Here is a 20485-nt window from a genome sequence, read left to right as displayed (position 1 = left end):
CCGCATTTTAACTCAGTTTTGATATTGCCATCAAAATTTGATTATAAATATCTAATATTACCTGCACTTCTCACGATTTAAAAAAAAAATGAGTATCATAAATTGCAATGCTTTACAACTTTCCCATAGAAACAACCACACTCAAGTCAATAATGAAAAAGTTAATTAATGCATTTTTGTTAATTAGTCAATTCAATTTCACTTTGGCTGTGGCAAAATATTTCCGCCTCGACATAGAGTTCGTGTGCGAAAACGACAGTAGTCTGACTGTCATAGGATTTTTATACAAAAATCTATATTGTCTAAAAAAATCCATGTGTATGTAGTATGTATGTATGTATGTATGTGTGTGTGTGTGTGTGTATATATATATATATATATATATATATATATATATATATATATATATATATATATATATATAATATTTTATATATATAAAATATATTTAAGGGGATTTTAGAACTGTTCGATACACTCAATAATTCGTTATATGTGGATTCGACTGCAATATAAAGCACTCAGCATAAAGAAACTTCATTCCTGAACACAATAGTGCGGACAGGGATACATAAAAAAAAGAAACATGCACACAACACAAAGTGCATTTTAAGAATGCATGTGCCTTTTTTTCTCCCCTGTCCCTACTAACCAGTGCTTCTTTATTCTTTTGCATGCGATGAGAACACGTCCAAACTGCCACCCTAGTTCTCTGTGAAATGCATGATAGAATATGAAACACAGAAAGCAAGGTCATGACTCACATCATGAAACCAGACTGCTGCGTTTGAGGAGACTGCTGGGGTGCAGATGCAGCTCCGAATGTGGCTGCACCGCCAAATGATGGGCTGCCACCAAATGTTGGCGATCCACCGAACTGTGGAGGTCCACCAAATGTAGGGCTGCCCCCGAATGCTGGTGGGCCTCCAAAGGCTGTTGTGTACACAGGATGAAAGCAGTTCAGACAGTATTAAAAAAAAAGGCCACATCACAGAATCAACTGCAATTAAATCCGTGACCAACAGACACAGAATTTTAGCCGTCAATCAATGCAGGGTGACCATTTCTACACCATAATCACCACAGGGTATGGTTACAAATACAGAGACACAGCAATGCTATGTTCCAAGGTTTTCATTTTTTTTAGGTTTACAAACAATTATAAACTCCAAAGATCACGCTACAACTTACCTCATATAATCAATCAATATAGAAGCAAGTGACAAGTTTCACCATGAAAGACCATATTTCGCAAATGTGGAATATCATGTTGTGTACAGTTCTTTAACTAGAGTGTTGTGCTGCATTTCGCGTGGTGCTTATAGTTTGGCAATTTATGTCATATCAACGTATAATGCAAACATAAAATTTCACATGTAACAACTATAGTAATATTTGGTTTGTTTGTACTTTGCAATGTTACCTGAAATAATGTCTGTCTCTCACCACCTATGAGTTTCCTGGGCCAAGGAGTCCAGCTGCTCATAGCAGTTTTTCGCTGGTAAACCCCGCCAGACAGTATATCTTTTTTTTTCTTTCTGAGAAATAAAGAACTGGACTGAAAAAAAAATGTTTTTGTTGTGCAGGATGTGCCCTTTTCATTAAAATCTTAAAAGGGAACACAGTCCATGAAAGAACTTTAGAACCAGGGGCTCAATTTTAATAAAAATTGGAACATATACTCAATAACAATATTATAAGGCTCGGTTCAAATTTGATCACTGAAGAATTATCCCGCAAGGAAGTCAATACGAAAATAAACCTACAGTAGCCTTCTGCATAGATCTCAACCCCAAAAGCTGTAAAGCTAAATCTGTGTAATCTAATGCAGACAGAACAGTTTATGAAAACATTGAGAAAAACACCTTAAAATATTCAGAATTGTTCTATTCTGTTTGTACTTGGCATGTGGCACCAAACACCCATCTATAACATATGGCAGATCTTCATGTAATCTGCACTCTTTCATAAGAATGCTTTTGAGTTTAAGCTTCTGCCATGGTAAAGATGCCATTACAATCGCTTGTGGCAGCCTGGAAAGCTCAAAACATGAGCCACTTTAGCAAGTTCTCACTCGCCCACCTCAGGTTGTGCCACTTGGCTTTTGAGAAACAATGCCACTTTCCAACATAGTAGCATACGCCACACTTCAAGACCATTTTACGTATGCAAATGTGCCCATTAGAACTAATGAAGGAACTAAAGAGGCTGACATGCCCAAAAACTGGCAGTCAAAATAGCTTGAATGTATGAAAGTGTACTGTCTGCCTGAGGAACTTCAGTGATGGTGTGATGCCTCCTGTGTAGTGAATTGCCTGCACGCTTTTTTTTCCTTTGCAGTTACCGCAAAAAATTTTCTGTTGCTTTTGCACACATTATCACACCCTTGATGCTATTGCTTGGGCTTACCCAAATTGTGTTGGGCATCAAAAAATTGCATTTTCTTTTCACCACTCAGACTCATTCACTCAAGCTCTACCGCAATTTCATCCTTTAAATAAAGGAAGCGCAATTCACATTTATTCTAACCCTTGTAGAGTTGAGATTCACAACTTAGGAAAGGACTGAGAAGCCACAAGACAAGCGCTAACTCGCTACTACAAAATTTATCAGCATTACACAGTATACATGTATAAAAAAGCAAGGAAGTTGCACAGACATCGTCCAACAAAGGCCAGGAATAACAGCCATCTTGGAATGCATACAAAAGTTACAGCAGCCTTCCTAACTACAATTTATCATTGCTGCGCAACATGACAATTCTATTACAACTAAGAAATACTATTATAACTAGCCACACCGTAAGCTTTAGGCCTATACCATCCTACCACACGTGACATGCATGCACACAGAAACCTACCTGTCTTTGGGGGTGTCTGCGGTGGCTGCTGCTGTTGTTGCTGTTGGAATGCTCCAAAACCTGACTGCGCTACACTTCCACCGCCCATGCTAAAACTGCCACTCCCAGAGAAGGCGCCGCTGCCCATTGAGCTTCCAAAGGTGGATGACTTAAAGGAGGTTGCTCCTTGGTTCCCGAAGAGATCTGCAATGTTTAAAGTTAGAGACACCTCATGAAATTCTGGGTAAATGGTACTGGTCCTTTTTGCATAGTCCCTAAAGAGTGGTCAGCAGAGCACTGCACCAGACAATGTTCTCGGCTCAGGACCAAAGTTTTTTGGTTCAAGTCACGGCCATGTTCAGACCTGTCGGTTCAAGCACAGACCTGGCACTAGCCCAGAGCTGTATTAGTATGTCTGGACCAAGCCCACTAGAGAAACTCAGCGTACACGCCTTAAAAATGTGATTTCTCAGAAAATGACACTACAATGAAACACTGCGAATGACCATAACAGAGCATGTGTACAGATTTCACCTTGAAAAGGTTGGTGGAAGTAAACATTAGGTTGCACATTTTCAGTAAAGCAGTTAATATGAGACTCTTTTGTACACTTAGTGTTCAAAGCACCAAAAATTGGTTCTTCGAATTCTTGATTCTATTTGTATATTGTTGAACTCAAGCTCCTCCCATGGTGGTCTAACAATATGCGGAGACAACAGGGTGTAAAGTAGCATGTGAGGCAACTGCTGTGTTGAAGTAACAGTACATTAACAGATGCAAGGCATGTCATAATGCTGACCCAATTAAACGTTGACAATGGCACTGCCAGCATCACACCCCATTGGTGCACAAGATGACATTAACTGGAAGCTTTGACAACTGCTGGCATTTGTCCTCGCTACTGTACATTTACTGTCCTTTTTTGCTTAGAGCAGTGTACGTACGATGGAGTGGCAAGCATGTAGCTACTCATGTCAGTAGTGGATGCAAAGATGCAGCTTTGGGAGACCAAATGAGTAGAGTGTGAGGGTGATTCCCTTTGTGACACAGCATGTCAGGATATTTGGCATGACTTGGCTTTGACTCTTTGAAAGCCAACACTTTTATGTCTTAATACACTTCCAATGGTACGTACATGCGTGGCCATACAGTGATAACACAATGGTAGTACCACAGATGTGCTTGTATAGTGTACTAATCGACATTGTAAAAAAAATTTCTCTTTTAAAGGGACCAACAACCGCTCAGACCACGAATTGAGATAACCCCGCTAATAGAAGGATTGTCTATTGTATTGTCTAAAACGAACCCTGTTTTTCTCATTAAACGCGGATTTATATATTTATTTCTTCCCTCAAAATTACTTTTGGCGCCTCTGGGGACAAAAAAGCGAACGTGCAAATGTACCTATCACGTGACCTTTTACTGGTGTACACTATTGTCTCCATATTAGTGCTGAAATACAGCACACTTTTTATTATAATCTATTCTAACGTAAAATGTGCACATATGCATTCATTTGCAATGAGCAGAACAGTGGCGCTGCCTTCGCTTGATGTATGACCCAATGCTCATGAGCGGCAGCATGAACGCTGTTAGCTGAGGGCCTAGCAGCACCTGTCGACGTGTTGGAAAAGTACAAAGAGCGCTTTGCAGGCTCCGAGATTACCTCCGGTGAGTAAAAACCTGGGTCAAGAAAAATCGGTTGTTGGTCTCTTTAAGTAGTTCTGACAGAAAAAATAATAATAAATAAATAAACAAACAAATAAAAAAAAACTATGTATGGTACAAAAGCAGCTCAAGGTTTAAATATAGATGTTTTAAATTGGGCACAAAAATAATGAAGGTGGGAAATGCAGTACCACACCAAGCCCGCCAAGTACACAATGAAGTACCAGAGAAGTGTAAATAGATCACTGTGAATGCGGTTAAAATGGAAGCCATCTACATGTACTAAGGAAATTGTCAATGTTCTGCAATAAATAAAAAGTGGTAAAAGGGCCCAACTAGAACAATTTTATCGTGCATGATAAAATAGTGCGCTTGCAAAAGTGGTTATACTATAGGACTGTGTCAAGAGTGCTTTCTAGTTTCACTTTCCTTTCTTCGGCAAGAACAAAGTTGGTTTTTGTAAAAGAAAAATGAATGAAAGCTATTTAAAACTAAAATAACGACCAAAATGTTCAGCAATGCCATGGGTGATTGAGCCAAAGCTTGTTTGGCTCAGTCTACTGTTCTGATCAGCAGGAGTGACCATGTATGCCATGTATGTGCATTGGTGCCTTGTGGTTGAGTATTAAGATGTATACAATTCATAAGCCCCTAACAAAACATGAGCATGAGACCAGTAATACGGTTGTGCATTATTGCACGTGAATGCAGAGAATGCAGGCTGGAATTATGCAATGCTCTACTGTAGTCTGTTGCGACGACTCCTGATATTTGGTAGGTGGAAGTTAAAGGGACCGACAACTGCCCAGAACATGAAATGAGATGACTCTACTGATGGAAAGACTATCCGTCACATTGACTCAAACCAACCCTGTTTTTTTCATGAGAGATGGATTTATACTTTTATTTCTTAATTGAAAGTCGTGAAAAATGACCTGTGGCGCCTCTGGCGGCAAAAACATGAATGATCCGATGAACCCAGCCACGTGGCCATTGACTGCTGTATGCGGTCGACGATTTGTTTGTTAGTATTGAAATATTGTTCGTTTATTTATATTTAAAAGTATTACTAAATAAAAATGTACATAGAGGCCTGCATTAGTAGTACGCATTAAAGTGGCGCTGCCTTCGCGTGATGTAATGATCCCATGCTCGTCAGCGCGTACTGAGCAACTTTTCAGCGTGCTCATGCAACCATGCACGCAGTTTCCAGGTCGCTAAGGTTTTGGAGCGACATAGTTTTGCTACCTACACTTCGTCTACTCGGTGCTACTCGGCGCGGCCCCGCATATGAGTAGTGACGTTTTCGATGACTTGGCTTGGCTCGTGCATCGAGAGAGTAATGACGCCGGGACAAGCCACCCATGACACAGGTGCAGGCAACCTTGGACGCATGTGTACACAACGCGGTACAGATACAGGGAAGGTGTATAATGCCACATCATTTCATTGTAACAGCTTATCTCCAAAAATAGTTGAAAAGCTCTAAATAAAGGTGGTTAAGCATAGTTACAGGAACTACTGTGAAAGCAGAACAACGATAGCTTTCACAAATCGCGAGAAGGGCTGGCGGCATTGCTATCAATTCTCAGCGTTACTGGAGGAAAGCTCCGTCCGTGTTTAGAGCCTTTCAGATCGAAAAATACTGCTTGTAAAATAACTACGTGCTTTTGGGATTAACTACTGCAGCTACAAACACTGCGAAGGGTGAGCTTTCGGGCACGCCGTAAGAAAATGGTCGAGAAAAATCAGTTGTTGGTCCCTTTAACAAAACTCAGGCAGCCACTTCCCTCTAAAGCTGGCCTGAACACAAATGCTTGATACTTGAACATAGAGTTTTGAAACAGCTTTGGCATAACTTGAGGCATTGGTATGGTTTTGGTGAAATAAATTACAAATGTAGCCCTTCGGCACACCATTGCAACCATTGTACCACCGCTGTGAGGGATTCATGTCGAAAAAAAGTTTGGCATGTAGACATGAGCACTGAGTGAAGGGGAACAGACAGCACCTCTGTGTGCGGTCTCTTTCCCTTCGCTTGTGCCAGTGTCCGCAAACTCAACGTTTTTTTTTTCCGAATGTGCGACCTTTACTGGCCTAGTCACGCCAAAGCAAAAAAGCAAGCAAGCAAGCAAGCAAGCAAGCAAGCAAGCAAGCGCGCACGCACGCACGCACGCACGCACGCGCGCACACACACACACACACACACACACACAAGAAAGTAAAATTCCGCGCCAGCGCCACCTGCCCGAACGAAACTTTCACCATATTAGTGACAATTCGCTCGAACAGCACGGAGTAAAAAACGAAACTACCACTCGCCACAAGTGCTACAACGATGCTATCGTGCACTGTGAGGGACAGCACGCGCGCCCATTTCCTTTCCTTAACGCTGGCGCGATCGCGAACTGACGGCGGGAGCCAAGGGACCACTAGGAGAGGAGCACCGTCGCCCTTTCCGGACAACCCCTTCTTTCCCGCCGCTCCTCGCGCCAATCCTCGTTGATCCTCGCATCCAGGCTCGCGGGAAAGGGAACTCGCCCTGCGAGGGAAACAACCCTCGCGGTGGGGAGGGACACGGGAGGTGAATAAAACAACCGAACAGACGAGGAGACGGGCTCTCTTGCTCTGCTGACCTGCCAGGTACCACCTCACCGCCCCAAGATCCGCGAGCCGACCATCGACCGAAGGTGTAAGCGTTACCCTTTGTTTTCTACTAGAGCGGACTATCCCTCTACGCGACATTTAGGCGTTATTGCTAGAGTAGCAATAAAGGGTTGTTTGTTGTTCTAGCCTGTTGCCTTATTCGCCTGAACCCGTCGTAGCTGCGATGACTCGCGCTACGGGAAGGGGACGATGACACGTGCACGGTACGACTATTTGCGGCTGGGACCGGAGCTAGGCTTCTGCACCAGCCGTGCATGAGCGGCCCCTTCAATTGCGACCACAGATTGTGACAATTTTGGCACTCGACTAGCGCGCTTTGAGTCAAAACAAAACCGCTGTTTATACCGCTATCACTTCCGATAAAAACCACAATTGACTACGCGATCATGACATCATGGTTCCTGACCGCACAGACGTGAATGCACGCGGTTGTTGGGCTGCGAGAAAACGAAACTACTGACGCCGTAGTCGCCGCGAAGCATCAGGTGATTCATAAAAGCGAGACCTAGTCCTTTGGCGCCATACCACAAATACCCGAACGATAAATGATACTTTGCAGTTGTATATTCGGCAGGCGAGTACACCGCACGCGGGAGATGCCCGTATGTGACAGCCGGCGGAAGAAAACGCAATATGGCGCCTCTGCTGACGCCTGCGCCATCGTGGATTGCGACCGCCCGACCATGCTCACGGTCAACGCAAGCGGTGTCACATGCGACTCTGAACGCACGAAAAAACGCGTCTGATGCGCACTCCACCACTTTCGCTATTTGCGTCGCGTATGTGCGGTGCTTCGCGCTCAGGGCGCTTGGACATTCAACCGGGGAGACAGCAAGAGAGTTCTTACGCGCTTGCCGTAGCCACAGGTGCTCGGATCATCAAGTTTTCCGAATTGACGGGTTTTCACAGCAAATGAATGTCACATGAATTTTAAGCAAAAAAAGCTTGAGCTTCGCCTACAAAAGTAGAACGCGACAGCGCAATCAGACCCCGTTCGCATCGCCTTCTCATTCGCTAACCAGGCTTCGCTTCTCGTCTCAACCGTGCCGCGAGGAAAGGACCGTCTGTATGCGTACCTTTGGCCGTTTTAAACTCTCCTGGAACGCATACCTACTGCAAGTTGCGAGGTGCCCACTACGCAATAATTCATTTATTGACGAATCAGGAAATTACCCACTACGTGTCCAAGGCAGCACGTACAGCTAGGCATCTGCACACTTGGTTGATGCTGAACGTTGATTACGTCTGAACGCTTTGTGAATGAGCAGCTTTAAACCACCCACTCGACGCACAATACACATGGTGTGACGCCTGTTGCCAGAAGCGTAGCCAGAATTTTTTTTTTGGGGGGGGGGGGGGGGGGGGGGGGTGTTCAACCATACTTCATGCACGTTCGTGAGTGCGTATGTGTGTGCGTATATATATACACATGCAAAACCGAAAAAGTTCGGGGGGGGTTCAACCCCCCCCCCGGTTACGCCCCTGCCTGTTGCGATTCCACGCTTCTGCCACGCGAGATTACATGCGTTAACGCGTCTCCTCGCGCTAAATGACGCCTGCGTAGGGTATTTTTCCCAAACAGTTTCAAGCACTGGCGTGGCTTTTCGGCAGAACACCTGGGTTCGATTCCGGCTTGGACCCGTGATTTTTATTATTTGCATAAATCCAGATTTTTCGCTCACAATCAACGGCGCCACTGCGCCACACACCAAATTTTGAAGGCGAGATAACTTATGGGTAGATTTGTGTACACACACGCATCATCTACAATATATCAACGGCTAACGTTTTCCCTTTCATAGCCTAGAACGTAGTTAAAATCAATATTAAAGCGCGTGTCGCGCAACTGCACGCGAAAGCCCCACCTCGTGCACGACATCGACACGAACTTTTTAATGTAAACAACCACCTGCAACGAGTTTGTGTTGGCTGCCATGCTCCTTAACAGCGCTCTCTCCTAGCAGACCTTTTCAACGGAAAGAGGGAGCACCTTTATGGATTTGCACGGGAGTACAAAGGCTGACGTCCTTGCCTCGGCAGTGCATTTTTGGGAGGTCACGCATACTTACAACAGACAGTACCCAGGACGCCTTCGTTGAAAAGAGTTGTCAACGCGGTGCTTACGTGCACGCGGTTTTGCACGCTCACGTAGCCAGCTATGTTTACGTTTACATGAAAAACCAGCTGGGTCCCGCCAGAGCCGTATATACGGCTCTGGGTCCCGCCTCTCTCGGCGCTCTCTGAAACCGAAACTGCGACTGGGCGACGGATGTTCTTGATCCATCCGTCGGTGAGAGCCAGGTAGCCCCCAGGAACAATATGTTGCCCTGGAGAGCTCATGTTGGAGGTTAGTGCGTTAGTGCACTAACCTCCGTGCGGTAGGTAGGCGACGCGAAACCATGCGAAACGCGCGAAACCGGCAACGGCGATCCCCTATCACGGCCCCTACCAGAGCGTTTCGAGCGGTGTGCGGGAGATGGCAGCACAGGAAAATGGAAAAGGCGGATTAACCGTCGTGCGCTCGAGCAAACGAGGTTTCCAGCCGTGATATGCGGGCCGCTAGGTACTTATTGCAAACGAAAAACAAGATGTAAAATACTTGTTTCGGTACACCTGACTGGAAACTGCGCTGCCACGCACGAGCTTGCCGGCTCGTGCCGCATCTCGTGCTGCCGAGCCATGATCACTCTGTCGCACGTCAGTAAGGTAAGAAGCAATCCAGGTGCCGTCGTCCACCGTCGACGCCACCAACGGTGGCGAAACCTAACGCTCTCACACAAAACCGGAAACATTTCGACCACTAAGCCCGGTGTACCGTCTGGAATACGGCGCGATCGTGTGAACACTCGAGACACTACAACTCACTAGACGAGCACAGCGGTGTAAGAGTTGCAGCCAAAATGCCTCGAGTGAAAAGTTCACTACGCTGTACAACAGCGAATCCCCCTCTCGGCTGCAAGCGACATGTAGGGCATGAGCTAGAGCCTCAGACCCAACAGAACTCTGTTTCAGTATGCCAAGGCCATATTGGCCATATTATGAGAGCTCATAGCTCGCTGGTCCATTCGCTTGCGACGAGCTGATTATCCGATTCGGGTATCAAAGTTTATAGTTGTTTACCCCACTCAGTACCCGTTATCGCGACCGCCCAAGAAAAACGCGTCTTCACCCGTGAATGGCACGCCTTATCCACTGTCACCGGGATCACCCATTGAGAACAATGGATAGGAAGAAAAAAAAAAAGTAATAATCAAAGATTCGACATTTTTGGCAAAGAAGCACTGCACTCCGCTATGCCGTGGTTCACCTCTCGAACTTCGTTGGGCTTGGCCTGAAGGCGACTCATCACACCCGAAGTTCGAGCAGACTTTGCCGCGATGCGCGGCTGCTAACTTTTCTATGCTCCCGGGCGCGCCACTTGAACAACACAGCAAATATAATCGGCGCAACACCGTCCACACGCACCAGGGAAAATCCGACTGCGACGCTCCTTTGGCAAGGAAACCACCTCGATGCACCGCGGCCCCCGCTGGGACGGTCCGAGGCGTCGTGCACGGCTATCACTGTCACGAAAGCAGCGACGATGATCGAACATGCAACCGGCGTCGCCCGTCATCGGAGCCTTCCCGTACCGTCGGGAAACGGCGGCTGATGAACAGAGCTGCGTACGCCTCACCGGCGGCAACGGTAGAACACGGCGATGTCACAAGGCACCTGGCTCCAATGACGTGCCGTGCTGGAACGCGGGCGTCAGTTAGCGCTATACGTCCATGCGACGAGGCCCAGACTTTCGGTTTCGTGCTCCTTAGCGCACGCATTCGGTCCGCGTGATCCTGATATGCGTGCCCGCCGTTACACTATAGAGAGATTTCATCGTACAGATTGACGATGTACATGATTTATAATTAGATATCCACCCGCCTTTTCTTGTTAAATCAGCCGTACCTAATTTATGGCATTTATTATATGTTTAGAAAAATCTGTCACGCTCACGGTTTGCTTCGATTGCGTTGGTGGAACACCCACTCGACCAAGGGGGCAAAAAAGTCATTCGGCGCAGCGGTAAGCCAGTCAAAGCCAACTGCCCCCCCCCCCCCCCGAATTTTTTTATACCAGAGGCATAGCCAGATATTTATTACGGGGGAATAAGACCCCTTTTCAATTAATATTCGTGCATACGTGTTTGTATGCGTGCGTTTACATAATACATGCCAAGTGTAAACATTTCGCGGGGAGGGGTTTGAACCCCCCTAAGGGCCACACACAAGCACGCACGCGAATACACAGAGGTGGGACGGACCCTCCAACCCTCTTCCCCTCGAAATAAAATCCTGTCGACGCCCCTGGTGCCTCAGTCGTCAGTTACGTTTCCGTATACCGTATGGTCTCATGTTAACTGAAATATCAACGAATATAGCAAATCGGGCTTTATGCGCTGTCACGTCGTCATTCGAAACTTGTATGGATACGCAATAAAGTTGGAAGTTCAATCCGGTGTTCGTGATAACAGTAACCATATACTAGTGTATCTAATTTTTAACTGAATGTCTTTCCCAGAGCGCATGTCGCAGCATCAAGCCGCTTGCACCATTTCATTGCAACGCAGGCGTTGGCGCGTTTGCCGCACTTCAAGCGATTCGCTGAACAAGAATGCGCATGGTCATACCGAAATATTAGCGTGGACCTCAAGAGGTTACTTTACTTAAAGGGGCCCTGCAACACTTTTCCAAGTAACCATCGAATGGCTTCACTAAAGGAGTTTATTGCCACACGAATCAACCGCCGCAAAAATTTTTAGAATCCGTCAAGTACGAGCGGAGTTACAGAAATTTATCGCACGCTGTAATTGCTTTCTCTCTTCTCTCGTCCCGACGAGCGCGCTGGAAGCTAAGCAGGGAGGGATGTCACGGGGGAAAGATAAGTCACGCGCGCGTCATGACCTTGAGCACTTTTTTTTTTTTTTCAAGGGCGCGGCTTACTTTCAGTGTAATCGCGAGCGAGCGCGCACGGGCACGTGGCGGCCTCCCGCGGCGGCCACAGTAACTATGCAGCTTGCGATTCTCTATCAGCCAATGGCCGTGAATTTGGGTATATGGCGCGGTCATTTGGGTATATGGCATCAATTGTAGAAAGAAAAGGGAACGATTTCTAGCTGACATCGAGAATTCATTGTAAATTCCAGGACGCGTGCTGCGCTATAATGTTTGGCTCGCGTGTTCTCAAGAGCCTCCATTACAGATCGGCAGCGTTTTCTGACCACGTTGAAAAAGTGTTGCACGGCCCCTTCAAAATGTGCGGAGTCTATCCTGCACAACTGTGCGTCATGTGAAAGCGGTTTATATTACAGCCACGAGATCTGGCCTTCAGATCTTTATTATGCGTTTTATTATGCTTATGCTTATTATACTTTATGCTTTATGCTTGCTCAAATTTTGTACATTGTCACTGCAATAAAAGTGTTGCCTATGCTGCCCATTTGTAAGGGGTCGTGGTCCCAGTCAAGCCCATCAGAGGCTTTTTGACCACGGCCCTCAGCATCCCGAATGTTGAAATAAATAAAAGTTCAAAAGTTCAAAGATATTTCAGAGTTAAAAGTAAGGTCCCATTCCCCCGGCTATTCCCCTTCCTTTGTTCTCATCTCCCTCCTAGCCGACAGTTGATCACGCGTAAAATCTGCCCCAGACATTTATCCAGTCCGACCTGTCCCGTTATTGTTTAAAGAGCAGGGAGATGACCATGCAGGTTTTTCACGATAATGATGGCCGAGGACCCCTGACGTTGCATTCCAATAAGTGTTTACTTCCCTCCTTCATACCCCCGGTATGCAGTTGTGAGAAGGCATGTCACTGTGAGAAACAGGTCATGGCTTTTCATTTTTGCATCGAAGCCTGTTTTCATTCAGACTCGACCTATGGGTGAGCGGAGGGGCGCTGCGGTGAAATTTCGCTACACCTAATGGAGAAACCTGCGCACGCCAATGCGCGTAACGCTTATTTGAAAGGCTGATGCTCTTTCACCAGACGTGACCCTTGCAAAAATAAGCATCAAGCAGATATCATCAACTAGGTGTCTAATAAAGCCCCTGAAACGGTTCTGACGATTGTGCACAAATCAAATAAGCCGGTATCGTTAATCCAAAAGGACTTCTTTTTGGGCATGTTGTGCTTAGATTGGTATGTTTGACTGTGGCGCAAGACACCTGTATCAAATCGATTCTGCGGAATCCCGCAAAGTGGCGGAAGATTAAACGAGGGCGGCCTGAAGTCTCGAAAGCGTAAAGCGTTCTCCGCTTTAGGGTGACAAGTGCGTCGTCTGCAACGCCGGCCGCCATTCTCGGGTCCACCGCGTCTCACCGCTCTCCGAAGACGCCGAGGAGAGACGGTGTCAAGAAAATGGCGGCAGCGGGCGGCCTCACCCTGTTCACAGAGTAGCACTAAAGCCCCCCCCATCGCGCCTGCTGCCGCTTTCCACCTAGCCGGCAGAAAACGCATGGAGGGGCTTTAAGTGGCACCACCCTTGGGGGCACGCGCATCGAAGCACCCTAGAGTAGAGTTACTACCTTTAGGTAGCATATACAGTAACTCTACCCTAGAGCGGCCAAGAGCATATACAGCAACTTTAGAGCGGCCCAGTTTGTGGCGACACCTCGTGGCGTAAACATCAAATACTGAGCGTGGCCTCCAGAATCTACCGCGCACCGGGGAACGATCGCGGAAAGGGCCGCCTACATGGAGTGAACTTTCCTGACGAACTTTCGGCCAACGTTTATAGAACCACTGGTTCTATGATAAATGTTGTTTTCGGCGGCGAGCGCCGGCGTGCTGCACACGCATGTAACTAAATACAGGCGGCTGCCACAGTGTTAGAGTATACTGCAGTGTTTTGGTGGCCGGAAATCGGATGCAGTCGAGCCGCGATTGGTCCGTACTCTTCGCCTGCGTTCGCCGCTTTCGGCGGGCTGCCACGAGACTCCTTTGAGCCTGTCAAGCATTCCGCTATACGCAAAATACTTTGCGGGCTGCCGGATATCGGGTGTGAACTGCGTGTCTTGCCGGGAACGCCCATACGCCCATAAGTGTGTTCGGCGAAAGGCTGTGGCCTGACTATGACATGGTATCGGGGGAATCCACATTCTTGGGGCGCTTCTCTGAACCGCTTGCCGTGGAATCATCACCGGGCCGCTTGGGCAGCTTGGGTGCCATCCCAATACCCGGAAACACTGCCGCTCCGGCGTCCCAAAAAATTACGTCATGATGACGTCACCGACACCATCTTGAATAATTTGCTAGTTCGGCGGCCTTTTAAAAGGGGCCGTAACTGAAGGTGAAATTGGCGCTAGTGTTCATGGAGATTCAAAATTAAAGCAGCCAATGGCAGCCTGCCGCCGTGCCGGCAAAGCCGTGCACCCCGCGCCGGCCGCGGAGGCCGCGCGCGCGCCGCGACGCTAGTTTTGAATTCCTCGAAAGTTCCGTTCTAGCACTGAAGCGAGTGCTGAGAGCGGGCACCAGGCTGGCCGTGCAGGGAGGCTATGCTTGGCGGACACCTGCAAGTCTCCCGTTGTGGTTAGCGGGTCATTGTTCGCTCTTGAGACTTATCGGAGTGGTCGTTATGTCAGCCGTGCTCCGTCGCCGCCATACAGGAGCCCGTCCTAGTCGCCGGCCTTGATAGGAAGTTTCGTGATGTTCCGTTACATGAAGCGAGCTTTGGCCGGCGTGTGGAGTTTTCGTGGTGTTTGCGTGTTGTGCGCTCTTGCCGCCGTGGTGGTTAACGGCACGCACCATTCGTACATCATGGAACGGTGCACGGATACTTCAAGACCGGCCGAGTTCCGCAAGATCCTTCGAGGTTCCGAAAAACTAAAGGTGAGCATGCGGCTTGCGTTCGCAGCCACACATTTACGAATTGCAGTTGGACAACACAGTTATTGTTTTTTTAATTACGGCTGAATCGTGAAAAGCACGATGTTGCAGTTAATATCGCTGTTCCTAGAAGGAATGAAATTAAAGAACTTGAGACTCATAGTTTAACTTTTGCGTCTATGACAGAACTGCGTGATGGAAGTGCGTTTTGCCTTTTTGCCTGTTTATCACTCGCCATCGTTTAAATACGCGTTCCTGAGACTCAATAGGCAGTTTTAGAATAAGCGTACGAAAAGCTTTTCGTTGGATTTTCGCGCAACTGTCATGCGTCGTACGCTAACCGCTTGCGGGTCCCGTAGTGACGGAAATAGCGAGCCGCAAACGCTAAAATAGCGTACGCTATTCTAAAACTGCCTAATGTATCGCAGCTTGCACTGAGCCGAGACGACGAAACTACGTTTGCCTCATGCGACTGCGTAATTTGTATCGTTGGAATTAATAGTTTTCAATTGCTTTATTTCAGGACGGAAACGTTTTCGGAGTATTCGAGAAGGCAAGAACTGATGCGTTTGCCCAAGGAGGGGTTAACAGCTGTAGAATCAGCGCTCTGCGAAGTCTCGATCCGCAACTCAAGTGGACCAGCTTTCCATCCTGCCCCCAGTGCTTCTCGGTGCGTGAATATGCTATGTACTTACGGCTGAAGAAGTAGTTTGCGTGTTTATATATTGTCTCTGTTATTGCCTATGGAAAAACCGCTCTAAGGATTCATGTGTAGGCATGAGACATGTCCTATATGCAGAATTTTACTGTTTGTGTTTATCACAATGAAGTGCTCAGTGTACCCAACATGACGTCCTCCCTTCAGTGGCGTTATATTCAGCTAGGCATTGTATTCGCGGTGAAAGAAAAGCTGCGTATAGGCTTATTTCACCTGGTCGTTGAGTAATACGCTTTTCTTCGAATGTAATGTGCTGCTGCATAAACTGACCATGGCCTGCATCCCGTTGCCACCAACTAACTTTCAAGTAGTGTTCAAGTACCACATATTGTGTCTTGCTCTTTTTAGCGCAATGTACTACTTACTGTGCTAAATCTTATTTTTTTCATTTTGTTTATCTGGTGAAGGTGTCCAGCATTTCATGTATATTTGTGCAAAATCTGAGCAAATATGTAAGTGGTTGTTTTGTGTTTCGTATCATTTCAACGGTTAATAAGTAAATCATTGCAATATTATTTCATATTTACATATTTTGCGCTTCGTTATGTTTTTGTCATGCACTGACATTTCTTTAAACTACATGATTATCTCTCATCAGAGGCTCCTCTGCACTTTGCTCGGTATTGCACCAAATGAAAATCGTGTTTCTTATATGTGTGTACGTCAAAGGGCCTACACTTTCCAATGTGTTCGATTTTTTAATTTCTAAATTCTACAATGAACTTTTGTGTTTAGTCATGCACACACTGTGAATTCTTCCCTTCTGTTCTTCTCCTGAACTTGTATCGTGCCCCATTACATGCAAATCTTGAGTTTCGGAAACAGAACAATAAAAAGAGGTAACAGAAATGTTGTAGGTGGACTCATCCATTATGCTCTAGCACATGCTGGCTGCGGGCAAACGCGAATGCGCGGCGAAGCACAGCACGCGCGCGAGCGCACGCGAACAAAAAAAAATCCCGGCTCGGGGCATAGGAGAGGAGAAAAAGCAAGCGTACAAAATAAAAAACGGTGCGCGGCATGGGAGAGGAGGAAAAGCAAGCGCACAAAAGAAATAGAAAGAAAACGGCGCGCGGAGAGGGAGGAAGAGGGGGTGGAGGCGAGCGGCTGTTGTTACTGTTGCCCTGACGACGTAAGCAACGTAATCGCTACGTCATCGCCCTTTGAGCTTGGCGGCCTTCTGCAAGGGGCGTAACTCAATGGCGCTCTCGGCGCTTGCGTCGGCGGAGCGTTTGAATTTCGCGTCCTATGGGAGGTATACGAAGAAACTGACCCTTGGCCATCCGACTAACTCGACTGCTGCAACGAGACGTCTGACGAAGGAGCGTTGGGAGCGTTGCCGCGCGCGCCGCTGTGCCATCACGTGATTGCTGAGGGAGTGTGAGGGGCACAGGCGGACACCGCCGCGTTGCGCAACAGTTGCGCAACGCGCGTTGGAAGGAGCAACGCGCAACTGTTGCTATGCGCCGCTGTGCCATCACGTGATTGCCGAGTGTGAGGGGGAGAAGCCACAGCTGGCACCGTGCCAGGGCACAGACGGACGTCACGAGTATGAGACACTAGAGGCGTTCGCCTTAATACGCCGGAAAAACATGACCGCACACCCGATGCGATAGCCTTCCGCCTCGAATCTATCATGTGGTCGTCGACTCAGTAGTCCGCAAGTTCCCAACTGTATTCGCTATAGATTTGTGTCCTGAAGCCTCGACAGCAAAAAATTTCTGACGACTCGGCACCATTTCCGAGTCATGCTCAAATTATCAATGCTGTAGGCTCAGCGAGTGGCTACGGTTATACTCCTGGAATCTAAGGTGTCATACATTGCGAGTTTGTTCTCCATAGCTGGCGCTGCTTGACGCCGACGTTTTGTTCATCACTTAGTTCAAATGTAAACGCAAGGCCAGTGAAGCAAGCAAAAAGTTAGCCAAAACAAGCATATGCTTTGCCACTGTCTACAATCTTACAATTTGCGGCAGTAAATACGAGCTAGTAGAGATTTTATCGCGATAGCAATCCGCCTTTTCCATTTTCCTGTGCTGCCCTCTGCCGTTTTGGTAGGGGCCAAAACAACCGGCATTGTCAGAAAGAAGGCCTCCGAGATTAAGAGAAGTTTCGCGACTTTTCCGATAGGGGAAAGGCGCATGCGCCGTGGCATTGTGAAAATGGCATATTACATGGATACTCCAGGCACACTGTTGTCATCGCCATGAGGTCCCGTCTACAGTCCAAGGGCGATAACATCCCCCCGCGCGTCGTATCTTCAAAGTGCATGTGAAAGCGTGTGAGGGCAACCAACGATCGCGGCTCAAGCGTAGAGGAATGCGCCGGCCGTCTTCACGCAAAAGGCCCATCGGGGTCTCGGAGGGCTTTGGCAAGAATTGCATACACTGAACGACCTATCTTGACAGGGATCAGCAGAGGGCTCACAACTTTGTACGTGCTGTGTTCTCACCGCTCAGTTTGCGTTGAAACGACACAGAAAACACGAAGGCCGTTTCGCTCGCTGCAGCGGTCGCGTTTCCTAACGTCAACGTACGTTTTCCTTTTTTTTTTTTAGTTACGCCAGGTCGCAGCCTAAAGGAGTTAGAAGCTAGCCTTAAATCGTATAAAATTCCAATTTGTTGCTGTCGCATTCACTGCTTCGCCCTTGCGGCAGATGCGACCAAAACGATTGTTCACGGATCGCTTTTCTCGTTCTTTCTGCGCTGCAACGCTCGACAAGCACCACGCGAGCCACGCGTTTTCGTGTTCACGTCTGCTTTCTGAGCAATGCAATGTGCGACGCTAACGCTACAATCCTGCTGCGCTCTTTCACATTAGTATCGTAATCGTCGGTGAATTTTAACAGCGAAGCCGTTTAGGCTGTCAGTAACTTGTGCTCCGTCGTAAAAAACTATAATACTCATCAACCGGCACGCGCTCTCTTTACAATGAAGCTGTTTAAAGGGACCGACAACCGCTCAGAGCACGAATAGAGAGAACCCCACTGATAGAAGGATTGTCTATTGTATTGTCTAAAACGAACCCAGTTTTCCTCATTAAACGCGGATTTACATTTTTATTTATTCCCAAAAACTACTTTTGGCGCCTCTGGCAGCAAAACAACGAACATGTACATGTACCTATCACGCGAGCTTTTACTGGTGTACGCTATTAATTGTCTCTATATTAGCGTTGAAATACAACACCATTTTATAATCTATTCTAACGTAAAACGTGCAGATATGCATTCGTTTACACTGAGCAGAACAGTGGCGCTGCCTTCGCTTGACGTGTCACCCGATGCTCATGAACGGCAGCATGAACGTCGTTATGTGGATGGATGGATGCTATGAGCGTCCCCTTTAAAAGGGGGCGGTGACAAGTGTGCCACCAGGCTCCACAAAAAGATTCCATTTACTCTTCTTTTTCTGTCTTGGCCTAGTGTCTCTACTTCAATTAAATCTATCTTACTACAGGAAAAAAAAAACGTAAATTCTCAGCCCAGTTCTCTACCCTTTACAGCAGAATGTCCTTTCTTTTTTTTCAATATTTATTTTTGTCCTTTCCCTCCAATCTTCTGCCGCCAATACTGTTAGCTGAGGGCCTGGCCTAGCGGCACCTGCCGACGTGTTGGAAAAGTAAGAAGAGCACTTCGCGGCCTCCGAGATTACCTCCGGCGACGCGTTGCCGGAACCAATTGCGGAGGCTACGAGCGCCTAGCTCGCGTGGCGCTAAAGAGATCTCACGTGACAACGAGCGTTCGGAAAACTTATTCTACCTGCTTTTTATATTCCTAAACGGTCGAAAATGTCAATACGAAGATGGTTAACGACAGTTTCAACCACTACTGTGACAGCAAAACTTTGAGCATACTGCGAGGAGGGCTATCGGCATCGCTATCGCTTCACAGCGTTGCTGAAGTACGTATTCAGTACGAAGTAAAGAGCTCAGAAGAAGAGGCAAAGCGGCGGCAGAAGAAAATGTGAACATCTTGGAACAAGCGCAGAAAATATCCCCCCGCTTCGGCGGTTTGCTCACCTGCCGATTTCATAGTGTCAACGAAGCCTACGTGCTACACCACTTTATGCAAGACGTACTGTAGCGTTGAAACTACCACGTACACATTCGGCGACGATTGTACGTACTTTTTTCTTTCTACGCATAGTAAGTTTTCGTCGCTCGCTCTGCGTTCTTCCCCATTTCCATAAGGTTTACTTTCGCAAAATAAAGGCAAATTTAATGCGCGATCACAACAAATGAAGGCGCACGTACTAAGGATAACGTGCTGAAGCAGTTGCTGTAAGGTAATTGCAGTAAGGTGAAGTAGTTGCTTCAGTCAGAACGCTTGCCACATTTATACATACACGCGCATTCGTGTCGAACGCCACAGCCTATCTATTCATATCACGTAAATACGACCTTTCCCGTGATATTCTAAGCTCGTGCGCTGACCAGAAGTTCTTCAGGTAAGCAATAAATGGCGTACCTAACAACCACTGCGAAAGCCACGCCATTTTCCCACTGCAGAATGGTTCTTGAAGCCGTATCAGCCGTATTCTGCTTCAGCAGGCTACTTCAGCCAGCGCTTCCTCGAAGTACGTTTCAAGCAGGTGCCGCGCGGTGGCGCTCGCAACCGTGCCGTCAGTTTGCACAGAATGGGAAGATAACTTGCACGTGACGTCATGGACGCAGCTTCTGAATGTACTGGTACTCCACGATGGTGGTTTTGATGACGAACAAATTGCGTCA

General features: G+C 47.2%; 1 protein-coding gene across 3 annotated transcripts in view; it reads right to left on the bottom strand.

The window, feature by feature from the left end:
- Window positions 1-20485, bottom strand: part of LOC119397885 (nuclear pore complex protein Nup214) — a 188166-nt gene that overhangs the window by 11388 nt on the left and 156293 nt on the right. For all 3 annotated transcript variants that reach the window (XM_037665206.2, XM_049416428.1, XM_037665210.2), the window contains 2 exons: window positions 2861-3043; window positions 765-933 (listed from right to left, as the gene is read on the bottom strand). In XM_037665206.2, the coding sequence (XP_037521134.1) occupies window positions 765-933; window positions 2861-3043 (352 nt within the window). The remainder of the gene's footprint in view (window positions 1-764; window positions 934-2860; window positions 3044-20485) is intronic.

Source organism: Rhipicephalus sanguineus, chromosome 1, assembly GCF_013339695.2.
Source record: "Rhipicephalus sanguineus isolate Rsan-2018 chromosome 1, BIME_Rsan_1.4, whole genome shotgun sequence".
Taxonomy (NCBI): domain Eukaryota; kingdom Metazoa; phylum Arthropoda; class Arachnida; order Ixodida; family Ixodidae; genus Rhipicephalus; species Rhipicephalus sanguineus.
This window is presented reverse-complemented; position numbering and strand designations above follow the sequence as displayed.